This window comes from Neoarius graeffei, chromosome 28 (assembly GCF_027579695.1).
Source record: "Neoarius graeffei isolate fNeoGra1 chromosome 28, fNeoGra1.pri, whole genome shotgun sequence".
Classification (NCBI taxonomy): domain Eukaryota; kingdom Metazoa; phylum Chordata; class Actinopteri; order Siluriformes; family Ariidae; genus Neoarius; species Neoarius graeffei.
The window spans coordinates 38,324,830-38,350,193 of record NC_083596.1 but is presented as its reverse complement, the minus strand read 5'-3'; the positions used below and the strand labels follow the sequence as shown (position 1 = coordinate 38,350,193).

Here is a 25,364-nt window from a genome sequence, read left to right as displayed (position 1 = left end):
CCGCTGCTGAGCCTTCTTAATGACTGCTGTAATGTTTACTGACCAGGAGACATCGGCGGAGATGAGGACACCGAGAAACCGGAAGGTGTGGACCCTCTCCACATACTTGTTGTTGATGTAGAGGGGTGCTAGGTCAGTGCCGTGTTTCCTGAAGTCAACAATGAGCTCTTTGGTTTTCTTGGTGTTCAGAGCGAGGTTATTTTCTGAACACCAGGCTGCCAACTTCAGGACCTCCTCTCTGTAGGCTGCCTCGTCTCCCTTTGAGATGAGTCCGACCACTGTGGTGTCATCAGCAAACTTGACGATAAGGTTGTTGTTGTTGTGGGTCGGACTACAGTCGTGGGTATAGAGGCAGTACAGGAGGGGGCTCAGCACACAGCCCTGTGGAGAGCCGGTGCTCAACGTGCGGGTGGAGGAGAAGTGGGGGCCAAGTCTCACAGTCTGGGGCTGGTTGGTAAGAAAGTCCTTTATCCAGGCACATGTGAGAGGGGGGAGGCCGAGAGTGTCCAGTTTACTAATAAGGATGTCCGGGATTATTGTGTTGAAAGCAGAACTGTAATCCACAAAGAGTATGCAGACGTAGCTCTGCTGCTGCTCCAGGTGGTTCAGTACAGAGTGTAGAGCTACGGCGATGGCGTCCTCTGTGGATCTGTTCGCGCGATATGCGAACTGGTAGGGGTCGAAGTCTGGGGGGAGGTGGTTCTTGATGTGCTGAAGAACTAGTCTCTCAAAGCACTTCATGATTACCGGAGTGAGGGCCACAGGACGGTAATCATTCAGGCTGGTGACGGGAGACTTCTTCGGCACTGGGATTATTGCAGCTGATTTTAGGCAGGGCGGGATGACTGCCTGAGCCAGGGAGAGGTTAAAGATCCTGGTGAAGGTAGGGGCGAGCTGGTGGGCACACGCTCTGAGCACCTTACCAGGTACTCCATCTGGGCCGGCAGCTTTCTTGGGGTTCACTGCCAGGAGCACCTGTCTGACATCGTGCTCCTGTACAGTGAATGGGGTGATGTACGAACTGTGTGGTGGTGGAGGCAGGGCTGGAGCAGATGAGTGCTGCTGAGATGTTTCAAAGCAAGCAAAGAAGCAATTTAGCTCCTCTGCCAGCGGCGCACTCCAGTCTCCTGTTGACGCATCACAGTCTCTGAAGTTCATGATGTCTTGTATGCCCCACCACACCTCCCGTATGTTGTTGCTGGACAGGTGGGACTCTATACACAGCCTATGGTCCGCCTTGGCTTTTTTAATTTCTCTTTTTAGATCAGCTCGAGCGTGACTGAAAATACAGTCATGCATGCATACAGGTGCTCTCTCTCTTTGTGTGTATTTTCTAACTCATTTAGATCCACTGATTCTCCAGATTCTCTACATGAGCACCTTGCCCGGGACGGAGTCCACCAGGGGGCGAGGTATTGTTTACAGTGGGGTTTCTTTTTGTTTGTTTGTTAACGATATTACGGGAAAATGGCTGGACCGATCTTCATGAAACTTTCAGGATAGATGGGCATTGGTCTCAAATAGAACATCCAACATTTTGAGGGTCATCCAGTTAAGATCACCAAAAAGGTCACAATCGTTTTTTCACGATATGTTCCTTCATATTCATTCCGATGTGTTCTGATTGGCTGAGAGCAGTGCAGTGTGTTCTGATTGGCTGAGAGCAGTACAGTGTGCAAAAGAATCAGAATCATGTTTATTGGCCAAGTATGTTCATACACAACTGCGAGTTGGCCTAGTGGTTAGCGTGTCCGCCTCTTGATCGGGAGATCGCGAATTCTACTCACGGTTGGGTCAAACCAAAGACCATCGTAAAAATGGTACCTACTGCTGTCTAGCAAGGCACGCTGCAATACAGATGTGAGTGGGGAGTCAAACTCTTGCGGTTACCAGAGGACCCGCCCCCCACTGTAACCCTAGCTTTGTAATAGGCGAGAGGCTGAGGGCAACAGAGATTGGCACCGCCACATGGCATGGGAAGGACTTTGATTTGATGTTCATACACAAGGTCATCAAAAAGGTCAAAATCGTTTTTTCGTGATATCTTCCTTCATATTCATCATCAGTGCTACCGGGCAAGGTTTGTTTTACCTGGCAACACTTGTTTAAAACTAATTGTTACTGAAAAGTACAGCAGACAATCTTACGCTTTTGTATATATTGGGTATGAATTCAGGTTAACATTCAGTTCTGCCCCTTTCATTTCAGACGAGAGCAAAAACTGAAATTCAGGTTGTTTGAACTTCAGTCGTCTGGGTTAAATATTACAGAGGAAGTAAGGCTGAACTCAGTCCTTGAAATTCAACATTGAAACTCCGTGTTCTGTCAGAGGAATGTTACAGGATTGATTCACGTTTTCGCTCTCCATTGTGTTGAGACGAGGAATTTTCCTCTGCGTGTTTGGATGTGGGGATTACAGTCTTAAGACACAGGGAGGGACATCGGCGTCACAGTTAGTAAGAGGCATCAGCGAGCACTTGTGTTCCAAGAATAGTGCAATACACACACACACACACACACACACACACACTCCAAACAACCAGCACACTGTGCTCACACTACAATATGCTCAGCATGTGGAATTCCTGGTACAGGCTCGATGAAGACATCATACGCATGGATAATGTTGTTGGTTTTGGATGTGCTAATGATTTCATGTATACTATGTGCAGTAATCCCAGTGTATAGCGCCATGCTAATCACATCAAATAATAGTGATATGGATGTATTTCACGATTAATAATCGTAATTCAATCAAAGCGGCTTGCAAATCTGTGCTCCGTGAAAAACTCAAGATGAGCTACTACGACTACTACTACTACAACAACAACAACATCATCCTCTTACAACACAAATAACCTGAAAAGAAATCTTTATGGTGTTTAAACAGTATTCGAGAGTGAGACTGGCCGACCTGAGCACTCAACAGTTTCAGCGAGCGTGCTTGTTAAAAATAAGCACAAGGTGTTGTGAATTGCATTGAATCTGTTCGAGCAGTTCAGTTCAGCGAGCACTGATCACTGAGATGTGTGCTTCCTTTCCATCTAAGGTCTGCACTTTTCCCTGTGAGTTAGTGTGCGATTCATGGCAGCGTGAACTCATTTTTAATGGAAGCGATCTGCATGGTCAGAAACTTGAGGACTTCATGGAAAAAAACCAACATAGACAGAGCTAAGTAAAATATTCAGTGATGGCCCTGATTGATTAATACTAATAGGTTACTCATTTTAGGTGTTTTTTTAAGGCTTATTCAGTGGCGTTTATAATTTACATTTTACTGAAATATATAATAATAATAATAATTTCTTTCCCCGTGCTTATTATAATAACTGCTTTTCTTCTCCTTTCTTCACCTTTGACGGCTGCTGATCAGAAGCAGGACTGACCTTCTGCTTGTCATCTGATCCATCACGCACGTCCCTCAGCGCTTTCTCTCCAAAATGATGCTTTACTGTTTGAAGAAAGGAATCAAGAAAAGCTTTTATGTGGTCTGTATTCATGTCACTAGTCTGACCAATAACTACTTCCCCCAGTGCAATCTATAGCCCGTGCCCTCCAGATATTTCCTTTGCAATAGTTGGGAGGGAGTGTGAGCTGAAACACCAAACATTAAATATTTGATGAATCTAATTTAACAGGATCCCTGTGGGAAGAAAACCATTTGCACACATTTCTCTCTTTTTAGCCTCTTACCGAGACACTTCTTTTACAAGGGTCTGTTTGGGGAAAGGCAACAGGTAACGGAAGATAAGCTCATGGAAATTCTTTTAACGCTCACCTTTTCATTTAAACATGATCCGAAACGCTGACCTGCAGTCAGTGACGTTTGGAAAGCTGCAATATCGTTACCGTAAGTTTAGATAAAACACCGCTTCCCAAAAATCAGACCACTGTATCTGTTCCAGCCGTCCAGTTTCTTTGCTTTGGGTTTGAAGGTACTGAATGAGTCATGACAAGAGGATGAAAGCCAACACAAACTCGCTGTCTCTTAATTGTGAAATATCAAAAAATATTGCAGGGACCGTAAGCGCCGATATCTGACATCTTGATATATGAATAGTCCTGAGATTATTCAGAGGCTGGCAAAAAAAAAAAGAAAGGAAAGGAATCCTGAACAACAAATCTAATCTGGTTTAGCTTTGAGACCAGCGGAAGAATGATACACAGAGAGAAAGCAGAGAAGCAAAGGACAGCAGTGGGCACGAATCCAGTCCTGCTTTATGTCAGTGCTATTTGTTTTTTTCTTCGAGCAGATCAGATAGGTCACAAGCCAAACATCATGAGCGGAGACAGTTGAAGGTTGGCATGCGATATCGAATAACACTGCTGGTTCTGCTTTTATCTGCAGCATCGTAACGTTTACATTTATCGCATTTAGTCGTAGAAGACGTCCTTAACCAGACTGACTTTAAACTTTTTATGCTCCAAACACTAGTTTAAATGTTTGACTTGTGAATTGCTCATAGAAGTACTTTTTTTTTTTACTATTACAGAATAATAATTAGGACATTAACACTATGAAGTAACACATAGAATTATGGGTTAAAGCTAGACCGCCTTTCAGATTTTTCAAGTGTAGGTCATAAAAAGAATTTTCCCCAACACTCAGTTTTGTTTAGTAGACCAAAAGCTACTGAATTCGAATCACAGACTTCTAATTTTATTAGTTTAAAAAAAAATAGAACAATTAATGAATTTAAGGCCACATGGCCTGAAATTCTCTGCTATTTTTTCCTGCTTCAACATGACCCAATACAAGATACTACGTCATGCATCATGTGGTGGGCTTTCCCCGATGACGCAAGGCATTGCGGGATACAAATTTGGAACAGGAGAGGAAAATGGAGGACGCGAATGAAATGTGAAAGACCGACTACAGTAACGGAAACGCACACACATGGACTTCCTCTGTCTGTTTGACTGCGTGAAGCGAGCAATTTCATGCACATTATTTGCTCGGGAATCCGCTCAAATTAAATTACTTCCCAGCCACAGAATGGCCTGTTTTTTTTTGATATTACAAAAAAACATATCACAATGAACAAATTTCAGAAGGAACTAAATTTCACTGATTTTATGAAATCAAAAAGCCGTCTACTTTTAAACAAATCTACTTTACATTTTTATTTCTTAACAGTATTCCTGATGCACACTCTGGGCATCTTTTCAAGCGGCTTCATGAGGGAATTTCACCCAGGAGGCTCTTGTTAAAGTTCCCAAATAGACCGAGTTCCTCGCTGCTTCTCATAAATTCCTTTTTGGGAAAACTATGCATTAAGTAATAACTACTTATTTAAAAATATGTTTTGCTAAGTTTTATACACTATCAAAATATTAAAAATAACAGACAGGTGACAGATTAAAGGGGGAAAAAAAAGACACCATAAAGTGTGCTGGTAAGTTGTTTGGTTGTCACGATCCACCAGAACAGGTTAAATGCACCGTGGCATTGATTTCGAACATCTCCGGAGCTCTTCGATAAGACGTTTCCCCAGTTGCCGTTTTGATGATGGTGATAATGAGCACTGTCCAAAACAGATCTGGTGAGGGTGAAGGCTTTAGCATATGATTTACAGGATTTCATTTTCATCCACATCGAACCATTCAGTGAGCCCTTAGGCCCTGAGAATGTGGGTGGAGTCATCCTGGACAAGACCACTCCCATCAAGATAGGAATTGTTCATGATAGGGAAAAGGTGAGCCATCAGATGAGCTATGTATTGATTTGGAATGACACTTCAATGTAAGGGAGCAAGTGGAACCAAAACATGTCAGGAACATAAATAAGCCTTGGCCCAGAGAAGACGTCTGCGCTTCTGGATCATGTTTAGATACGGCTTCTTCTTTGAACTACAGAGTTTTAGCTGGCAACGGTGGATGGCACGGTGAATTGTGTTCACAGGTAATGTTCTCTGGAAATATTCCTGAGCCCATTTTGTGATTTCCAATACTGAAGCATGCCTGTATGTGATGCAGTGCCATCTAAGGGCCCGAAGATCACGGGCACCCAGTATGGTTTTCCAGCCTTGACCCTTACGCACAGAGATTCTTCCAGATTCTCTGAATCTTTTGATGATATTATGCACTGTAGATGATGATATTTTCAAACTCCTTGCAATTTTACACTGTCGAACTCCTTTCTGATGTTGCTCCACTATTTGTCGGCGCAGAATTAGGGGGATTGGTGATCCTCTTCCCATCTTTACTTCTGAGAGCCGCTGCCACTCCAAGATGCTCTTTTTATACCCAGTCATGTTAATGACCTATTGCCAATTGACCTAATGAGTTGCAATTTGGTCCTCCAGCTGTTCCTTTTTTGTACCTTTAACTTTTCCAGCCTCTTATTGCCCCTGTCCCAACTTTTTTGAGATGTGTTGCTGTCATGAAATTTCAAATGAGCCAATATTTGGCATGAAAGTTCAAAATGTCTCACTTTCAACATTTGATATGTTGTCTATGTTCTATTGTGAATATAATATCAGTTTTTGAGATTTGTAAATTATTGCATTCCATTTTTATTTACAATTTGTACTTTGTCCCAACTTTTTTGGAATCGGGGTTGTAGTTAAACAAGACGGAGAAGTGATCACGGTACATTGTAACTGTATGGCTGGGGAAGAATTTTGTCGCGACCTTCATGCATATGGACTTTGTGAGGAGGAAACAAAGAAACAGCTGGGGACTTTAGTGCTTCATGACTAAAAACAAAGTACCATAAAATAACAACACACAGCAAGAAAAGTACTTGGAAAACACTAAGGCCATAGCTGAGAGGGAGATACAAACCTTTCACCAAGTGATCACTGCAAACTCGAGCATGCTTCGACTCGGCTCCCTTCGATTTCAGTGAGAGGTTCAAAAGCCACCTTTCTCCATGTCTTTTTGTGAAATCCTGTGTTCGTGCACCCTTTTTTATTAGTTCATGTTCACATGTTTATTTTTAGCATTTCAAAAATATTCGGTGACCAGTATAGCCACCTGTGGCAGTGGGGGCGTGGCCAAGCATCGGTCTGTGACCAGAGGGTGGAGTTGGGGAAAGGTAAGTGGCAGAAGCACTGCACCTGAGGTTAATTAACGTGTTTGTGTGTCTTCCCCAGTGACCGCGCCCTATTTAAAGAGAGAGCAAGAGCAGAGAGAGCTCTCTCCCCAACCAGACGACTGGAGTGTGTGTATGTATGTGTGTAGTTAAGGCTGAAAAGCTATAATAAACGGGTTTTGTGAACTCAGTTCTGGCCTGCCGTCCTTCTGTGCTCCACCCACCCATCCAAACTGCTACAGTGGTGCCGAAACCCGGGACTTGGAGCGCAGCTTTTGATTCCAAAGAGCTGCCGGGAATTGGTATTCCAGGCGGCTCACTTTAATCCCATGGCTGGACACTTGGGGCAGGATAAAACACTAGCCCGAATAATGGCCCAGTTCTATTGGCCAGGGATTCACGGCAATGTCCGTAGGTGGTGTACGGCGTGCCGCGAATGCCAGTTAGTAAATCCAGCGGCCATTCCAAAAGCGCCTTTGCGCCCTCTCCCATTAATCGAGACCCCGTTCGAAAGAATTGGGATGGGTCTCGTCGGGCCATTAGATCGGTCAGTACGAGGGTACCGCTTTATATTAGTTCTGGTGGACTATGCAATGCGATACCCGGAAGCAGTGCCTCTTCACAATATCTCAGCATGCAGTATTGTGGAAGCGCTCTTCCGCGTTATCTCCCGAGTTGGAATCCCCAAAGAGATTCTGACTGACCAAGGCACCTCGTTTATGTCACGTACACCAAATGAACTGTATGGGTTGTTGGGTATTAAGCCGATCCACACCAGCATGCATCACCCACAAACGGACGGTTTAGTTGAATGGTTCAATTGCACCCTCAAGAATATAATTTAAAAATTCGTAAGTGAGGACGCACGTAATTGGTATAAGTGGCTTGAACCCTTGTTGTTTTCAGTGCGAGAGGTCCCCCAAGCCTCCATGGGGTTCTCCCCGTTCTAATTGTTTTATGGGCGTAAGCTGCGCGGCATTCTAGATGTGCTGCGGGAAAATTGGGAGGAGGGACCTTCACCAAGTAAAAATGAAATCCAATATGTTATTGACCTGCGCGCAAAACTCCACACACTCACCCACCTAACCCAGGAGAATTTGTGGCAGGCCCAAGAACGACAAACCCGCCTGTACGACAAGGGTACGCGCCTCAGGGAGTTCGCACCGGGAGATAAATTGTTGCCCACATCGAGCTCCAAATTAGTCGCCAAGTGGCAAGGACTCTTTGAGGTCACACGGCGAGTCGGGGACGTTGACTATGAGGTGAGGCGAACGGACAGGGGTGGGGCGCTACAGGTTTACCACCTCAATCTGCTCAAACTCTGGAACGAGGAGGTCCCTGTGGTGTTGGTTTAGGTGGTTCCGGAGAAGGCGGAGCTGGGGCCGGAGGTTCAAAAGGGAACATTGGCATCACGTACCTCTCCGGTCCCCTATGGAGACCACCTCTCCCGGACCCAACTCGCGGAGGTTGCCCAGTTGCAGACCGAGTTTTCGGACATGTTCTCGCCCCTGCCCGGCTGCACCAACCTCATAGAGCACCACATTGAGACGCCCCCGGGGGTGGTAGTGCGTAGCCGCCCTTACAGGCTACCCGAACACAAGAAAAAAGTGGTTCGGGAAGAACTCGAGGCCATGCTCGAAATGGGCATTGTCGAGGAGTCTCACAGTGACTGGAGCAGCCCGGTGGTCTTGGTACCCAAGGCCGACGGGTCGGTCCGGTTCTGTGTAGACTATAGGAAAGTCAACGTGGTGTCTAAATTCGACGTGTCGTTTGAGTAGGGTGCGCACATCCAAAAACTCTTTGCAGGTGCCAGACAAAAATGTCAGACAATTAAAGAAAATAGGTCTGCACACTGCTGGATACGCTCCAAAAAATAAACTTTATTTAATTAAAACAAGCAACGTTTCGATCACCCTGGATCTTCATCAGGCATATGGGTAACAGGAAGAGGCTGTGGCCTATATCACATGACCCTACTCTACACCCGCCCAGGCAAGGCACCCAAAGGTGCCAATCAATTAGACAGACAGGTGTCTTAACCTGTACCAGTCATACAAAAGGCAAAACCAAAAAACATCTTATATCTTTCAAACTTGCAAATGTTTTTTGGTTTTGCCTTTTGTATGACTGGTACAGGTTTAGACACCTGTCTGTCTAATTGATTGGCACCTTTGGGTGCCTTGCCTGGGCGGGTGTAGAGTAGGGTCATGTGATATAGGCCACAGCCTCTTCCTGTTACCCATATGCCTGATGAAGATCCAGGGTGATCGAAACGTTGCTTGTTTTAATTAAATAAAGTTTATTTTTTGGAGCGTATCCAGCAGTGTGCAGACCTATTTTCTTTTAAATTCGACGTGTACCCAATGCCTCGTATTGATGAGTTGCTCGATCGACTAGACACAGCTCGCTTTTACTCGACACTGGATTTAACAAAGGGTTATTGTCAGATCCCCTTGATTCCATTATCCCGAGAAAAAATGGCCTTTTCCACACCGTTCGGCTTACACCAGTTTGTCACACTTCCTTTTGGGCTGTTTGGGGCGCCCGCTATGTTTTAGCGGCTGATGGATAGGATCCTCCGCCCCCATGCCACCTATGTGGCCGCCTACCTTGGCGATATCATTATCTATAGTAATAACTGGCCAAGGCACCTCCAACATCTGAGGGCCGTCCTTAGGTCGCTGAGGCGAGCGGGCCTCACAGCCAACCCGAAAAAGTGTGCGATTGGGCAGGTGGAAGTACGGTATCTGGGCTTCCGCTTGGGCAATGGGCAGGTGCGTCCCCAAATTAACAAGACAGTGGCAATTGCGGCCTGCCCGAGGCCCAAGACCAAAAAGGGGGTGAGACAGTTCCTGGGGCTGGCTGGCTATTATCGTAGGTTTATACCTAATTATTCGGACGTCACCAGCCCACTGACTGATCTGACTAAAAAGGGGGCACCAGATCCGGTCCAGTGGACAGAGCAATGCCAGCGGGCTTTTTCTGAGGTAAAGGCTGCACTATGTGGGGGGTCACTTTTACACTCCCCTGACTTCCCTCTCCCCTTTATGTTACAAATGGATGCGTCAGACAGAGGGCTGGGGGCTGTTTTGTCCCAGGAGGTGGAGGGGGAGGACCGCCCAGTGTTGTATATCAGTAGGAAGCTGTTGGTGCGTGAGGGGCGCTACAGCACCATTGAAAAGGAGTGCCTAGCGATCAAGTGGGCGGTCCTCGCCCTCCGCTACTACCTGCTGGGACGCCCTTTCACCCTCTGTTCGGACCACGCGCCCCTCCAGTGGCTCCACCGCATGAAGGATGCCAATGCACGGATCACCCGTTGGTATCTGGCACTCCAACCCTTCAACTTCAAGGCCGGGGGTGCAGATGGTCGTGGCGGACTTCCTCTCCCGTCGGGGGGGCAGGGGGGGGAGGGGTAGTTGGCTGCATGCCAGACGGCCGCCCAGCCTGAGTCGGGCGGTGGGGGTAAGTGGCAGCGGGGGCGTGGCCAAGCATCGGTCTGTGACCGGAGGGCGGAGTCGGGGAAGGTAAGTGGCAGAAGCACTGCACCTGAGGTTAATTAACGTGTTTGTGTGTCTTCCCCAGTGACCGCACCCTATTTAAGGAGAGAGCAAGAGCAGAGAGAGCTCTCTCCCCAACCAGACGACTGGAGTGTGTGTGTGTGCATATGTGTAGTTAAGGCTGAAAAGCTATAATAAATGGGTTTTGTGAACTAAGTTCTGGCCTGCCGTCCTTCTGTGCTCCACCCACCCATCCAAACTGCTACACCACCCTTCTTTTCAATAACTGCCATGAGCCTTCCATCCATGGAGTCTGTTAGTTTTTTGATTTGTTGACGATCAACTTTATGTGCAGCAGCAACCACAGCCTCCCAAATGCTCTTCAGAGTGGTGTATTGTCTTCCCTCGCTGTAAATCTCACATTTAAGAAGGGCCCACAAGTCCTCAATAGGGTTTAAGTCAGGTGAGGAAGGGGGCCATGTCATTACTCTCATCTTTAAGGCCTTTGCCAACTCGCTAAGCAGTGGAGTACGTGGATGCATGTGATGGTGCATCATCCTGCATAAAAATCACGGCCTTCTTGAATGATGCAGACTTCTTCCTGCACCACTGCTTGAAGAATGTATCTTCTAGAAACTGGCAGTAGGTTTGGGAGTTGATTTTAAGTCCATCTTCAACCCAAAATGGTCCAACTAGCTCATCCTTAATAATAGCAGCCCATACCAGTACCCCTCCTCCACCTTGCTGGCGTCTGAGTTGAAGTGGTGCTGTGTGTCCATTCGTTATCCAGCCACAGGCCCATCCATCTGGTCCATCAAGAGCCACTCTCATTTCATCCATCCATAAAACCTTTGAAAAATCTGTCTTCAGATATTTCTTGGCCCAATCTTGACGTTTCAACTTGAGTCTTGTTTAGTGGTGGTCGTGTTTCGGCCCTCCTTACTTTGGCCATGTCTCTGAGCACCGAACACCTTGCCCTTCTGGACACTCCAGGTAGGTTGCAGTTCTGGAATATGGTGGCACTGGAGGATAATGGGTTGCTGATGGTTTCATGTTTAATCCTTCTCAAGTCTTTTGCGGTTAACTTGTGCCTTTTCTTCTCCACACGTTTTTTTGCGACCCTGTTGACTATTTGCAACAAAACGTTTGATTGTTCTGTGGTCATGTTTCAATAGCTTAGTTATTTCAAGAGTGCTGCATCTGTCTGATAGGCATTTTACAATTTTTGTCTTTTCAGTGTCTGTCAAATCTCTTTTTTGGACCATTTTGCCTGAGATAAAGGAGCTGTCTAATAATTATGCACACCTTAATATAGGGTGGTGTTAATGACTTTAGGCCACACCCTCCCTCATTACACAAATGTACTACCTGAGAACGCTTAAATTCAATTAGCATACAAGTGTATATAGCTTGGGGTTGGAAAATATGCACAGAAATAATAGTAGGGTCAGAGTACTCACTTGCCTAATAATTGTGCACACAGTGTATAGCCAAATATTTTTTCAACAGGAATTGTACATACTGCATTTGGTATGTTTATTATTGTTACAGTAGTAGCCTAGCTAGTCTGTGTTGGTGATGGGAAATAAAAAAATGAGCACATAAATGTATAAATCTATAACTGTATAATTGGAAGTTGTTAAAGTGCACATCACGGGTAAAGTCAGGAGCAAGATCAATGTAATTCTCCTATTTTATATTAAACTTTGGTCAAATATCTTTCACAGTTTGTGTTTTGTGCAATTTTTTTTTACCTTGCGCAATACCAGAAAAATTCAGTTGAAATCAAGCCATTTGAGGCGAATTGGTCTGCCTCTGAAAAAACTTGGCATTTGGATTTCCCGGCAAACATTGATTTTCGTGACGTCACATGCGGGACACCTCCCTCTGAATCCTATGTCAGCGCTGGTTTGTTTATGAGAAAACGACCTGGTGGTTTTCTGCAAATTTCTTCAACGTTATCACGTAATTATTAAAATGGTTAACAGATGTATCGTAGGAGGGTGTAGCAACACCAATCATGATGGGATTAGCACTCATCGTTTTCCTAAAGACCGGACAACGAGAGAGAAATGGGAGCGCTTGGTCTACACAGGCTGTGCACTGAAACCGTGCAAAGCTCTCGCAGCCTGCTGGCGCTTCCGCAGATAACGTCACGAATCTGGCTCCAGACTCCCTTGGGATTTTTCCAGACCCGTTTTGTTATTTTATTTTTTTCTGCTGTAGACAGATGGCCTTGTGCAAAATTACCCTTCTGGATGAGTGTGTAAAGGGACAGACTTTCATATAAAAGAAAAACGAAATTAGTCCAGAATATGCACTTTAATATATCGTCATAAAGGCCATTTTTTCATTAATAGTAAGAAGACTGTGGAAACTGAATATTCATCCTAAGGCCACCATTCCCCTCTTAAAGTTGGCAAAATCTGTTTTGGCTGGGGGGGCTTCGCCCTGGACCCGACCAGGGCCTGCAGCCCTTGGACCCTGGCTTTCTCACTTCTTTTTTTCATTTTGGAGTTGACAGCTATGCACTAGGCTCAAACCCAGAACCTTCTTGCTGTGAGGTGACAGTGCGCCACCATGCCACCCCCAGTTAGTAATCCATATTATGTCAAGAACCACTCAACTAAGTAAAGAGAAACGACCTCCATCATTACTTTAAGACATGAAGTGTCTTTTAGTTAATAAAAATAAAGAAAAACCATGACAGTGAATTCGACGCTGTGCGTAAACTTTTGACTGGTACTACAGAACTATTTCAGAACAAAACAATAAAAATCACCAACAGATTATCATACAGGAGAGTAATAAAAGACTTTCATGTTCTCTATGTGCACTCTTGAAACTGCTTGAACTGGCGTCTGGATCATTTTAATCAATAGCAGCTGCTGGAGTCTGCATGTTGTGTGCTTGCTCTGGTTTTGGAAACTTTTCTGCTGCACACAAACACAAATACACAAAGTGTGAGTGAGTGCACAATTAGGGTAGAACCAATTACTGCACCTTGGAAACACAGTGCTGTATCCGCTGTCTGAATGATGTCCACACTGTGCTCATGAGTGTCTACTGTTGCGATTTCCTCTGCGGTCGTCCTCCACCTGTTGCTGTGGTTTGCATTTTACTCAAAGCTATATTTTTGTTCCTTTTTATGTTTTCCCACACTTTAACAACTCGATGCTTGACAATTTTCACCTTTTTAAGCTGGCTGTAAGCCCCCTAGGCAGTCACCAGGGGATCCCATGTGTATTTAATTTATTATTTTTAGCGAACGAAAATGAAAGACACACTGCGAGTGTGTATTAGGTTTGGCGTTACGCATTCTCACGCACATACATCTGGCTTTCTAGCCGTGTGTGCGTGCGCGCGTGCTTGTGTGTTCTCACCAGAGACGGTTTAATCCCAATACTTTCAGCTGCTTGGAAGGCCAGGGTCAGATTGCGGCCCTATGGAAAAACAAACACAAGTATTAAAGGTCATATACCACACAGAAAGATCAACCGAACAACAAAACACCCAAGTCAACAACAACAAACATGGACATGACTGTCAATACACACCACATGTGACACGTACACATCGCCCACCCAAAATAAACATCTGTGCATCTTATCCTCATAGTCATCTAGTAGTAGTCATCTAATTACAGCTCGAAGGATGGTTTACATCATATTTTAGTTCCATAATAAACATTGGCCGATGTACTATTTAAGCAGCTCACCTGCAATATACGGTAAGCTGTTCTAGCCTAATGTAATATATAAGAATGGAATCATGATATGATGAAATATGTCTCTTTGAGAAACACCTTCCACACCTCCCATCATCAGCGAACAAACAACGTCCACACAAACATTAGAAGCGTTTATCTAATCCATAAAGCTGAATGATTTGGTATTTCTTTCTAATTTATTAACATCACAGCTGAGTAAATGTGTGTGTATTGTGCCAGGAAGCTAAACTTAAATGTATCGCAAGCAGCTAGTTTCCGTCACAGTCACCTTGGAAACAGAACAGAACCATCTTAGAAAATTTACTATCAGTGCTGCAGTCATAATTTCTCCAATCTTCATAAACACGCAGAACTCTCACATGTCCAGAACCCCCACCACACACACACACACAAAAAAAAACCTCAATAGTGCGATGGGAGAACTCTTTGCTCACTGTGTATTGTGTCCCTTCATCCGTCCATATGCCATCTGTTAATATAGATTCTTTCAACGGCCTGCCAGTCATTTATTATCAGAGACAAAGCAGGACAAGGGAAGCTTTGAGGTCTTACACGCCATGTTCGATGACTAACAGAATCAGGTATCAGGAGTGAGATCGAACAATAGACCTGGGCTAAAAGAGACGAGGATTAATAAAGTCAAGAGCTGGCACAGCCAAAAATGAACTCCTGAACTTCTGGAATACAGAGGAGTGTGATTATAACGAATCACGGGTTTATATTAACGTATTTATCATTTCTATAGTAACAAATAATTCACGTGGCTCCACATGATCTAATGGATTAAAGAATACATGCTCTTATTTCAAATATGTACAATAAAAACATGTATTTTTTGATATGGTGAAGTTTATTTCACATTTATGGATGAAGTCTCTGGTGTCAGCATGGAGGATTTTTTTTTTTTTTCCATGATGGGGAAAATCTTCAGGACTTTGCCCTTCCTGGGTTCTCGTTAACATGACAAGTCTTATCTCTTTAAGAGGCTGTTGAGGGAATGACTGCTTATATATACGCTATATTGCCAAAAGTATTTGCTCACCTGCCTTGACTCACATATGAGCTTAAGTGACATCCCATTCCTAATCCATAGGGTTCAATATGACGTCGGTCCACCCTTTGCAGCTAGAACAGCTTCAACTCTTCTGGGAAGGCTGTCCACAAGGTTTAGGAGTGTGTTTATGGGAATTTTTGACCATTGTTCCAGAAGTGCATTTGTGAGGTCACACACTGATGTTGGACGAGAAGGCCTGGCTCTCAGTCTCCGCTCTAATTCATCCCAAAGGTGTTCTATCCGGTTGAGGTCAGGACTCTGTGCAGGCCAGTCAAGTTCGCCCACACCAGAGTCTGTCATCCATATCTTTATGGGCCTTGCTTTGTGCACTGGTGCACAGTCATGTTGGAAGAGGAAGGGGCCAGCTTCAAACTGTAAAAACAGTCTGCATGCCTAGGTGCTTGATTTTATACACCTGTGGCCATGGAAGTGATTGGAACACCTGATTCCGATAATTTGGATGGGTGAGCAAATACTTTTGGCAACATAGTGTATATATAAGTGAAAGTAACATTTCAGAACATTAACCGTAGCTATAAATGGATAAAAAGTACAGTGTGTTGCTGTGATATAAGAGGAATAAAACACTTCTGGACATGCTATTGTTGGAAAAATCATCACTTCAGGGCGATAAAAAGTAACAACACTTTGCATCAGGTCGCATCACACTACTGTGTTGTGGAGTATTTTCTATTATTCTATCCACATTCATTGGATATGCGCAATCGCGTGCTCTGATTGGCTACTCTACTACTGGGCTATCAGCTCATATACCATGAGTAGAGGATTATTATAGCATTTTTCACAAATTGCTCCTGTCATTTCACCGGTTTGTTTACATTCTAAGTGGAAATTATTTTGTCGAACATTTTGTATAAAGTGACATTCCATGTCCCAACAGCTAGCTGCTGTGTTCGGGGATCAGGTCGTTGAGGCCCCTGCCTTCGACTGCCGCCCAATCCACACTGCACCGGCCCCCTACGGCTAACTCTGTGGGTGGTGAACCCACATCGAGAGGAGTCAGCTGAGGTGGCTCGGGCATCTCTTTCAGATGCCTCCTGGACGCCTCCCTGGGGAGGTGTTCCAGGCATGTCCCCCCGGGAGGAGGCCCCGGGGAAGACCCAGGACACGCTGGAGGGACTATGTCTCTCAGCTGGCCTGGGAACGCCTCGGTGTTCTTCCCAAGGAGCTGCCCGAGGTGTCTGGGGAGAGGGAAGTTTGGGCTTCCATGCTCAGACTGCTGCCTCCGTGACCCGGCCCCGGATAAGCGGAAGAAAATGAGAGAGATGAGATTTTGTATAAAAAGTTTTTATTTATCGAATTTGCAAAAAATAAAAATTTTCTGTTTCTCAAAATCCAGTGAATGTGGATAGAATAAAACAGTTATTCTACTCAATCTCGTTGTACATGGCTTATAGCCAGCTCGCTGCTTTGCGCCTCGTGGGCTATCAGCTCATGTACGACTCGATTTCATGGAATAACTGTTAAATAACAGCACACCTGTGTCTGGTCTTACATCTTCCCCAGTTAGGCCTGAAGGCCTGTCAGTCGAGAGCGTTTGTTGCACCATGCATCCCGGTCCAGGAAGACACCTTCCCCCTCCAGTCTGTCAACCCTCCCCAGCCTGTACTTTGTGAGTGTTTCCTGGATCCCATCCCTCCATCTCTTTCTGGGTCTTCCAGGTGGGCATTTTCCTGCTGGTTTGAAGTTGAAGGCTGTCTTAAGAATTCTATCATCCTTCATTCTCTCTACGTGCCCCAGCCATTTGAGAGATGACCTCTTGATGTCTTCTGCAACTGAGGTGGAGCCTAACATCTTCCTTAGATCAATGTTCCGAATTCTATCCATTCTGCTCTTGCCTAGGATGGTATGAACGACCTTCATGTCCACTGCTTGCAGTCTGCTAATGTCCCTTTTGGTCAGTACCCATGACTCTGAGCCATACAAAAGGATTGGTTTTAAGATGGTATTGAAGATTGTTCTCTTAACTTCAGTGGAGACTAGTCCATCTCGTAGGACTGGTAGCAGAGCTGCAGCCTGTTGGCTGAATTTGTTGATTCTTTCTGTGATTTCATCTTTGTTTCCTGCTTCTCTGGAGACAGTTACTCCTAGATACTTAGCTTTCTCTACTTTCCCAGTGGTGTCTCCGTTTACTTTGATTTCATCGTCCTGACTTTTCCTTCCAAAGAAGAGGATTTCTGTCTTTCCACTTTTTTTGTTCATCTTCATACCTGCCTTTTTGAACTCATCGTCGTACCTTTTTAGGGCTGCTTGTATTGCATCTACGCTTGTTTCCCAATGGCAGATGTCGTCTGCATATCCAAAGGTTTGGAATATGTCTATCTGTCCTTGGTTTACTTTCAGGAAAATGCTGTCCAGGTAGGCAATGAACAATATTGGTGAGAGAACACTGCCTTGCTTCGCTCCACTTCTTATGTTAAACCAGATGTTGTGCGGGTGTCCAGTTCTCACTGTAAGTGCTTTTGATTGATTTTAATAAACTTTCCTTGATATCATATTCTGTTTCGAGCGTATTCCATAATCTTTTCCTTGGGACAGAGTCAAAAGCCTTGGTTAAATCAACAGAAACAATAAAGAGGTCTTGGTTGAATTCCCATTGTTTTTCTGTGATTTGTCTGATGGCAAATATGAGGTCAGATGTACAGAAACCTTTTCTGTAGGCGTCTTGCCATTCTTGGAGTCTAGGCTCTATTTTTGCTCTTACTCTATTTTCCAGTATGCATTCATACAGCTTACAGACATGAGGCATGAGAGATATGCCTCTATAATTACTACAGTTGTTTCCATCGCCCTTTTTGTAGATGGGGCATATGATACTTCTTCCCCATTCTGACGGTATTCTGCCTTGAGCCCATGCTTTATTAATAATGTTCATGAGGTGGATTTTAATGCTGTCCTGCTCCAATAGTTCTATAGAAATGCCATCAGGTCTGGGTGCTTTGCCAGTCTTCATCTTCTTGAATGTCATTTCTAGCTCTTCTCTAGTTATTTCTTGTTCTGTGCTTTCATTAGAGTTCTCGTCATGGTCATTCAATGTCTCAACATTTAGGTCAGTACAGTCTACGTTAAGTAGGTTTTAGAAGTGGTGAGTCCAGGTTTCTGCAGCTTTGTTTGGGTCAGATGTCAAATTTCCATCATTATCTTTAAACACATTTCTCGAATGTTGTGGCTTCCTCATTGATTTTGCCAGTTTGTATATTTTCTCTTTGGAGTTTTTGTTGTCTTCGTTTAGTTCTTTGGCCAGGGATTCCCAGCTGTCCTTCTTTGCATTCCTGATTATTTTATTGATGTCATTCCGTTGTTTAACATATTGTGTTCTTGTTACTTGGTTCTTTGTTTTGAGCCATCTTCTGTATGCCTGGTTTTTGTGTTTGATACTTTCCTTCACTTTACAATTCCACCAAGGGGTGCGACATTTTCTTGTGCCCCCTGTTTTTTGAATTTCAAGGGTTTCTGTTGCAATTTTGGTGACTTGAGTCTACCCGTATATCATCTGACTCTGTTAGTGTCATTTCCTCACATTTCCTGTTGTAGGTTGCATATGTGCTGGGTATCTTAAGATTTTCTTCTTTGATTTTCTTGTTCGGGGCGGCACTTGTTCTTGCTGTGGTGCTGTCGCCTCACAGCAAGAAGGTCCGGGTTCGAGCCCCGTGGCCGACGAGGGCCTTTCTGTGCGGAGTTTGCACGTTCTCCCCGTGTCCGCGTGGGTTTCCTCTGGGTGCTCCGGTTTCCCCCACAGTCCAAAGACATGCAGGTTAGGTTAACTGGTGACTCTAAATTGACCGTAGGTGTGAATGTGAGTGTGAATGGTTGTCTGTGTCTATGTGTCAGCCCTGTGATAACCTGGCGACTTGTCCAGGGTGTACCCCGCCTTTCGCCTGTAGTCAGCTGGGATAGGCTCCAGCTTGCCTGCGACCCTGTAGAACAGGATAAAGCAGCTAGAGATAATGAGATGAGATTTTCTTGTTTGGGGCGGCACTTGTACTTGCTGTGGTGCTGTCGCCTCACAGCAAGAAGGTCCGGGTTCGAGCCCCATGGCCGGCGAGGGCCTTTCTGTGTGGAGTTTGCATGTTCTCCCCGTGTCCGCGTGGGTTTCCTCCAGGTGCTCCGGTTTCCTCCACAGTCCAAAGACATGCAGGTTAAGTTAACTGGTGACTCTAAATTGACCGTAGGTGTGAATGTTAGTGTGAATGGTTGTCTGTGTCTATGTGTCAGCCCTGTGATGACCTGGCAACTTGTCCAGGGTGTACCCTGCCTTTTGCCCGCAGTCAGCTGGGATGGGCTCCAGCTTGCCTGTGACCTTGTAGGACAGGATAAAGTGGCTAGAGATAATGAGATGAGATTTTCTTGTTCGTCCAAGGTTTGCTTAACTTTGGTTTCTTAACGTTAATATCTGTTACTAAGAGCCTGTGATCAGAGTCTAGGGATTCTCCTGGCATGACTTTGACATCATTTACAATACGTTTGCCAGATGTTAAGATGTAGTCAATGATTGACACATGGTCATATTGCCCAATGTTCTTCCAAGTCATTTTATGGCTGTATTGGTGTTTGAAGAAGCCATTCATAATTGCGAGATTGTTCCTAATGCAGAAATCTATGAGTTGCTCGCCATCCTCATTTTGGCTTTCTTCTCCAAATGGTCCAAGGATGTTCTCTATGCCATTTCTATTACAACCCACTCTGCCGTTAAAGTCTCTAATTACAGCGTGTGCTGTTAAATGGGACATTTGGTTCAAAGTCATTTCAAGTTGATCATAGAAAAGGTCTTTTTCTTCTTCTGGCCATCCTTGTTGTGGGCCGTAGAATTGGGCGATACCATAAGCGTTGTTTTTTGTCTTTATCTGGACACCCAGTATTCTCTCATTTACAATGTTGATGTTCTGGATGTTGGCTTTGAGGCATGGTCCAACTATGATTGCGACACCTGGATGTGCTCTTCCTTCTTTGAAATGAGGGTGAATCCATCTTACAGGTCCTTATCGACAATTTCATCTCTCAGATGGGTCTCGGCAAGTCCCAGGATGCCCATCTTTCTTCTCTTCATGATGTGCAGAATTTCTTCTTCCTTACGTCTCTATGTGCCAATGTTCAGCGTTGCAAATCTCAATCTGTTTACCGTTCCTGGGTCAGTCTTCCTGTTCTGTTCCATTTTGCTCTCGTTGGGTACTCGTGCAGAATTATTTAACGTCTGGCTTGCAGGGCCTGTCTAAGCCGACGGACGATCCTCCCTTTAGCGACTATCCAATTACCATCCCGTCATTTCAGGTTACAGAATAGGACTTTTACACCTATCTCGGGTATTGGGAATTGGTTCATTCGGGCCCTCACACCACGGCAAGGACCGGGAGCCAAGATGTTACGGCTTCCCAGTGAGAGCTGTGTCTGTATATTAAGTAATGAAGGTGATATACATTGTGTGTGTGTGTGTGTGTGTGTGTGTGTGTGTGTGGTACCTTGTCCTGGCTGATGAGCTCTTGATAAGGGATGTGTGCAGGCAGATATGTGTGTAGCAGTGCACAGAAGGCCAGACCGTCACTCCAACTGCTGCTGAAGTTCGTCACATCGACGTTCTAACGAGGGAAAAAAATGATTCACTGAGGTGTGAAAGTATTACATTCACAAATCCACCTGTCACTTCAATGTAACACAACATCATGTGCTCCGTTTCAGGATGATCTACCAGAGTAGCCCCTCAAACATTCGAGCAAAATATTCTGACAAAACAAGGCTCTTGTAACAGTGTGAATGAGATATTTGCATAACTGAAACACTTTGTAAAAACGATCAGTGCCACAGGAATGCTGAATACGATGGGTTTGTTGACGAGTACATATCAAGAACATTTCTAGCATTATTAGCGAAATACAGTTTGTATTTGTATCATACTTTAGTACTAAAGGTACAATCTAATAAAATATACATTTGTTCAAGTCTCTCCACAAAACCAGATCTGATAAGCCATTCTCTTTGTGCCTTTAGAAAGTACACTCACCAGCCACTTTATTAGGCACACCCATCCACCTGCTGTTTTATGCCGTTCTCTAATTAGCCGATCCCTTGACGGCAGCACAGTGCGTCAAATCATGCAGATACAAATCCAGAGCTTCGGTTAATGTTCACTTCAAACATCAGAATGGGGAAAAATTGTCGTCTCTGCGACTTTCACTGTGGCATGGGTGTTGGTTTGAGCCAGATGGACTGATTTGAGTATTTCAGAAACTGCTGATCTCCTGGGATTTTCACACACAACAGTCTCTAGAGTTTACACAGAATGGTGCGAAAAACAAAAAAACATTGAGCGAGTGAGCGACAGTTCTGTGGGTGGAAACAAACGCCTTGTTGATAAGAGAGGTCAGAGGGAAATGGACAGATTGGTTCGAGCTGCCAGTAACTCATAGCAACAACCGTGGTGAGCAGAAAAGCATCTCAGCATGCAACAGCAGAAAACCACATTGATTTCCACTCGTGCCAGCCAAGAACAGGAAGCTTAGAACCAAGAACAAGTTCCTATTAAAGTGGCCAGTGAGTGTGTATGACTGCATTTTTGGACACTAAATGAGTCATTCAAAATGTAATATAAAACAAGAAGTTTTTAAACAATAATTTCATTTACTGAAGGGAAATGTTTACGCATCACCTGTATCACCCATCAGCTTCAGCTCATGGACTGATGTCCAGACATTTTCCTTCAGGATTTTCTGGGAGAGAGTCGAATTCATGGTTCTGTCAATTATGGCACATCACCCAGCCTCTGAAGCAACCCCTAGAGAATCCTCACACCATCACACTACCACCACCATGTTTCTCTGTTGTGTGCTGTATGAAAGAGCCATCTCATCTCATCTCATTATCTCTAGCCGCTTTATCCTGTTCTACAGGGTCGCAGGCAAGCTGGAGCCTATCCCAGCTGACTACGGGCGAAAGGCGGGGTACACCCTGGACAAGTCGCCAGGTCATCACAGGGCTGACACATAGACACAGACAACCATTCACACTCACATTCACACCTACGGTCAATTTAGAGTCGCCAGTTAACCTAACCTGCATGTCTTTGGACTGTGGGGGAAACCGGAGCACCCGGAGGAAACCCACGCGGACACGGGGAGAACATGCAAACTCCACACAGAAAGGCCCTCGCCGGCCACGGGGCTCGAACCCGGACCTTCTTGCTGTGAGGCGACAGCGCTAACCACTACACCACCGTGCCGCCCTGAAAGAGCCATGTCTTGTAAAATGTTAAACTTTCAATTCATCAATCCACAGAACATTATATTATACACACACACACACACACACATATACACACACACATATATTATATATATATATATATATATATATATATATATATATATATATACATACACACACACACACTATATATATATATATATATATATATATATATATATATATATATATATATATACACATACACACACACACACATATATATATATATATATATACACATACACACACACACTATATATATATATATATATATATATATATATATATATATATATATATATATATATAGGCAAATATGAGATAAAATTATGTTGTTATTTCCAAGATGAATTTTCAATACACTTTTGGAGGAACTTTGCTAGGCTGGCCACTTCTGCGGAGATCCCTCACTGTTGCAAGTTTTCTCCATTTGGAGATACTGGCTCTCACTGTGGTTTACTGGAGTCCCAGAGCCTTACTTCACATTATTTGAAAGGTTCTATTTCAGTGATACCTAGATTCAACAGGACTGGGCGTGTCGAATCTAACAGAACCCAATTATCAATTCAGTTCGATAAGCATCTAAACCTTTAAAATGAAACAGCAACCTTGGTGTTGCCACAATTGCTGGGTTTCAGTCACGTGACTTTTCTGAGCAGTTTTACCGAAAGTGAAATAGCTGGTGGTCTAAACAGCTCCCATAGTGCAAACAACTAGTGATAACGTACCAGAGTACGCTCGTAATCTAGAAGCCACTGCTGGCTTTAGATAGATTCAGAAGATTGCTATGTGCAATGGAATCGACGCTTACAGTCTGGGAAAGAAGGATTTGTCATACGATCTCAAAAACTACCCTTCAGTCGAGTTCCCCGACATCTCGAACTATCTGGTGTTGCAGACGTCCTTCTACACCGCAAAACAGATGAAAGCGTGGAAGAGTATGGAGGCTTACAACTTTTTGTATGTGGCTGAGTAAAGGACCTCGGGATCAAGTCGCTGCCGAATGAATCCTGGATTGTTTTTGCCTGTGTAAGTATGTTTTTTCTAAAGCTCTTCGTTCATGTCTTTACAACGGAGCGCTGCAAGTTGAAGTGTAAACAAACAGTTGGCTTGATTCTCCCTTGTGTTGGCTCTTATCTCTCAGGTAAATCATTCACAGAGATCATCAGAAACCCCTTTAAAGACCTGGATCTTAGTTAAACAAGACGGAGAAGTGATCACGGCGCATTGTAACTGTACGGCTGGGGAAGAATTTTGTCAGGACCTTCATGCATATGGACTTTGTGAGGAGGACACAAAGAAACAGCTGGGGACTTTAGCGCTTCGTGGCTAAAAAAGTACCGTAAAATAACGACACATATCAAGAAAAGTACTTGGAAAACACTAAGGCCATAGCTGAGAGGGAGATACAAACCTTTCACCAAGTGATCACTGCAAACTCGAGCAGGCTTCGACTCGGCTCCCTTCGATTTCAGTGAGAGGTTCAAAAGCCACCTTTCCTGATGTCTTTTTGTGAAATCCTGTGTTCGTTCACCCTTTTTTATTAGTTCACGGAGAACCCTCAAGAAACTTATCAGTTTCACGGTTTGATCGATTCGAACAACCTAAAACAACGCAAGCGTAAGGCATTTTTCATGCGAGCAATACACCTTCTCCGTACAAACGCTTTGTCAGCTTAGCTTTGATAGACCACCAGCTAAAGTTTTGAATAACTAATAAGCCGGATGTGACGTCACGTGAAACCCAACAATACTCTAACAAAACTCTAATGCACTACATTCACACACTAACACTTCATTCATGAAGAACATGAACACGCTCGTATAATCAGACTTGGAAACAATTAAGTTATAACTATAATCATACTTAATAATAATAAAATCACTCCTATCTCTATTACAGTTTGTGTGATTTGATTAACCCTGGTGAAGTACAGCTTGTGAATGATTTATCTTTACCTGAACAGCCATTACAAACATCAAGAGGAGAAAGGATGGAGAGGGGAACGTGTGGCGGGGCACGTTCTCTCTTTCACGCGCACAGAAAAGGGCTGGAAGGGAGGAAGATGGAGTAAGCTAGAAGTGGGGGCATCGTGCAGGAGCTCTCTATATGTCGTCATAGAGAGGAAAGAGATTGAGCGCAACAGAGGGAAAAACAGCGAGATGGACTGCACGTGCTGGACATCACATTCCTAACTCATTGTCCTTTGCTAGACTTCCTGTCCCTTTTTGTATCTCCCTGTTGCTCTGGTATGTGTGTGTGTGTGTGTGTGTGTGTGTGTGTGTGTGTGTGTGTGTGTGTGTGTGTCCATGGCTGAGTTTGGGAACAGGGCAAGAGGCCAGTTATGGCTCTCCTGGGTTTTCTGGCTCATACACTTCATAAAAATCACTTGAAACACCCTGTGATGTTGGACTCTGAAGGATCTTTGTGCTCAAAGCCACGATCAGTGATGAGTCGATAAACAAGGCCGTACTGATTTGGCAAGCAGCGTGTGATTATTAATTCCCCTGAGCTCTGTTCGGTTTAAATTGTTACTGAAACTCACATTATACTAAACTGTATGTGCTTGCTTCATTTTCATCAATTGAACGTGAAACATTACTTTTTTGGTCCATCTGCTAAATCCTTTTTATTGTTATCTACAACTTTCCCATGATTCATTGCTGCATCATGGTGGAAGCCGGTCTCTTTCTTCCGCTCCGCTGCGTTGACGTTTGTAGCTAACGCTAACTGCTAGGTAGGCGAGCTCAAAGATGGCTAAAAGATGGTTACACGGGTCCGATTTTCTGA

The 25,364-nt window shown here is 44.3% G+C and overlaps 1 protein-coding gene across 10 annotated transcripts in view; it reads right to left on the bottom strand.

Annotated features, from left to right (window-relative positions):
• specc1 (sperm antigen with calponin homology and coiled-coil domains 1) overlaps positions 1 to 25,364 on the bottom strand; it is a 268,966-nt gene that overhangs the window by 3,265 nt on the left and 240,337 nt on the right. For all 10 annotated transcript variants that reach the window (XM_060912649.1, XM_060912648.1, XM_060912646.1 and 7 more), the window contains 2 exons: positions 20,795 to 20,911; positions 13,917 to 13,976 (listed from right to left, as the gene is read on the bottom strand). In XM_060912649.1, coding sequence (XP_060768632.1) covers positions 13,917 to 13,976; positions 20,795 to 20,911 — 177 coding nt within the window. The remainder of the gene's footprint in view (positions 1 to 13,916; positions 13,977 to 20,794; positions 20,912 to 25,364) is intronic.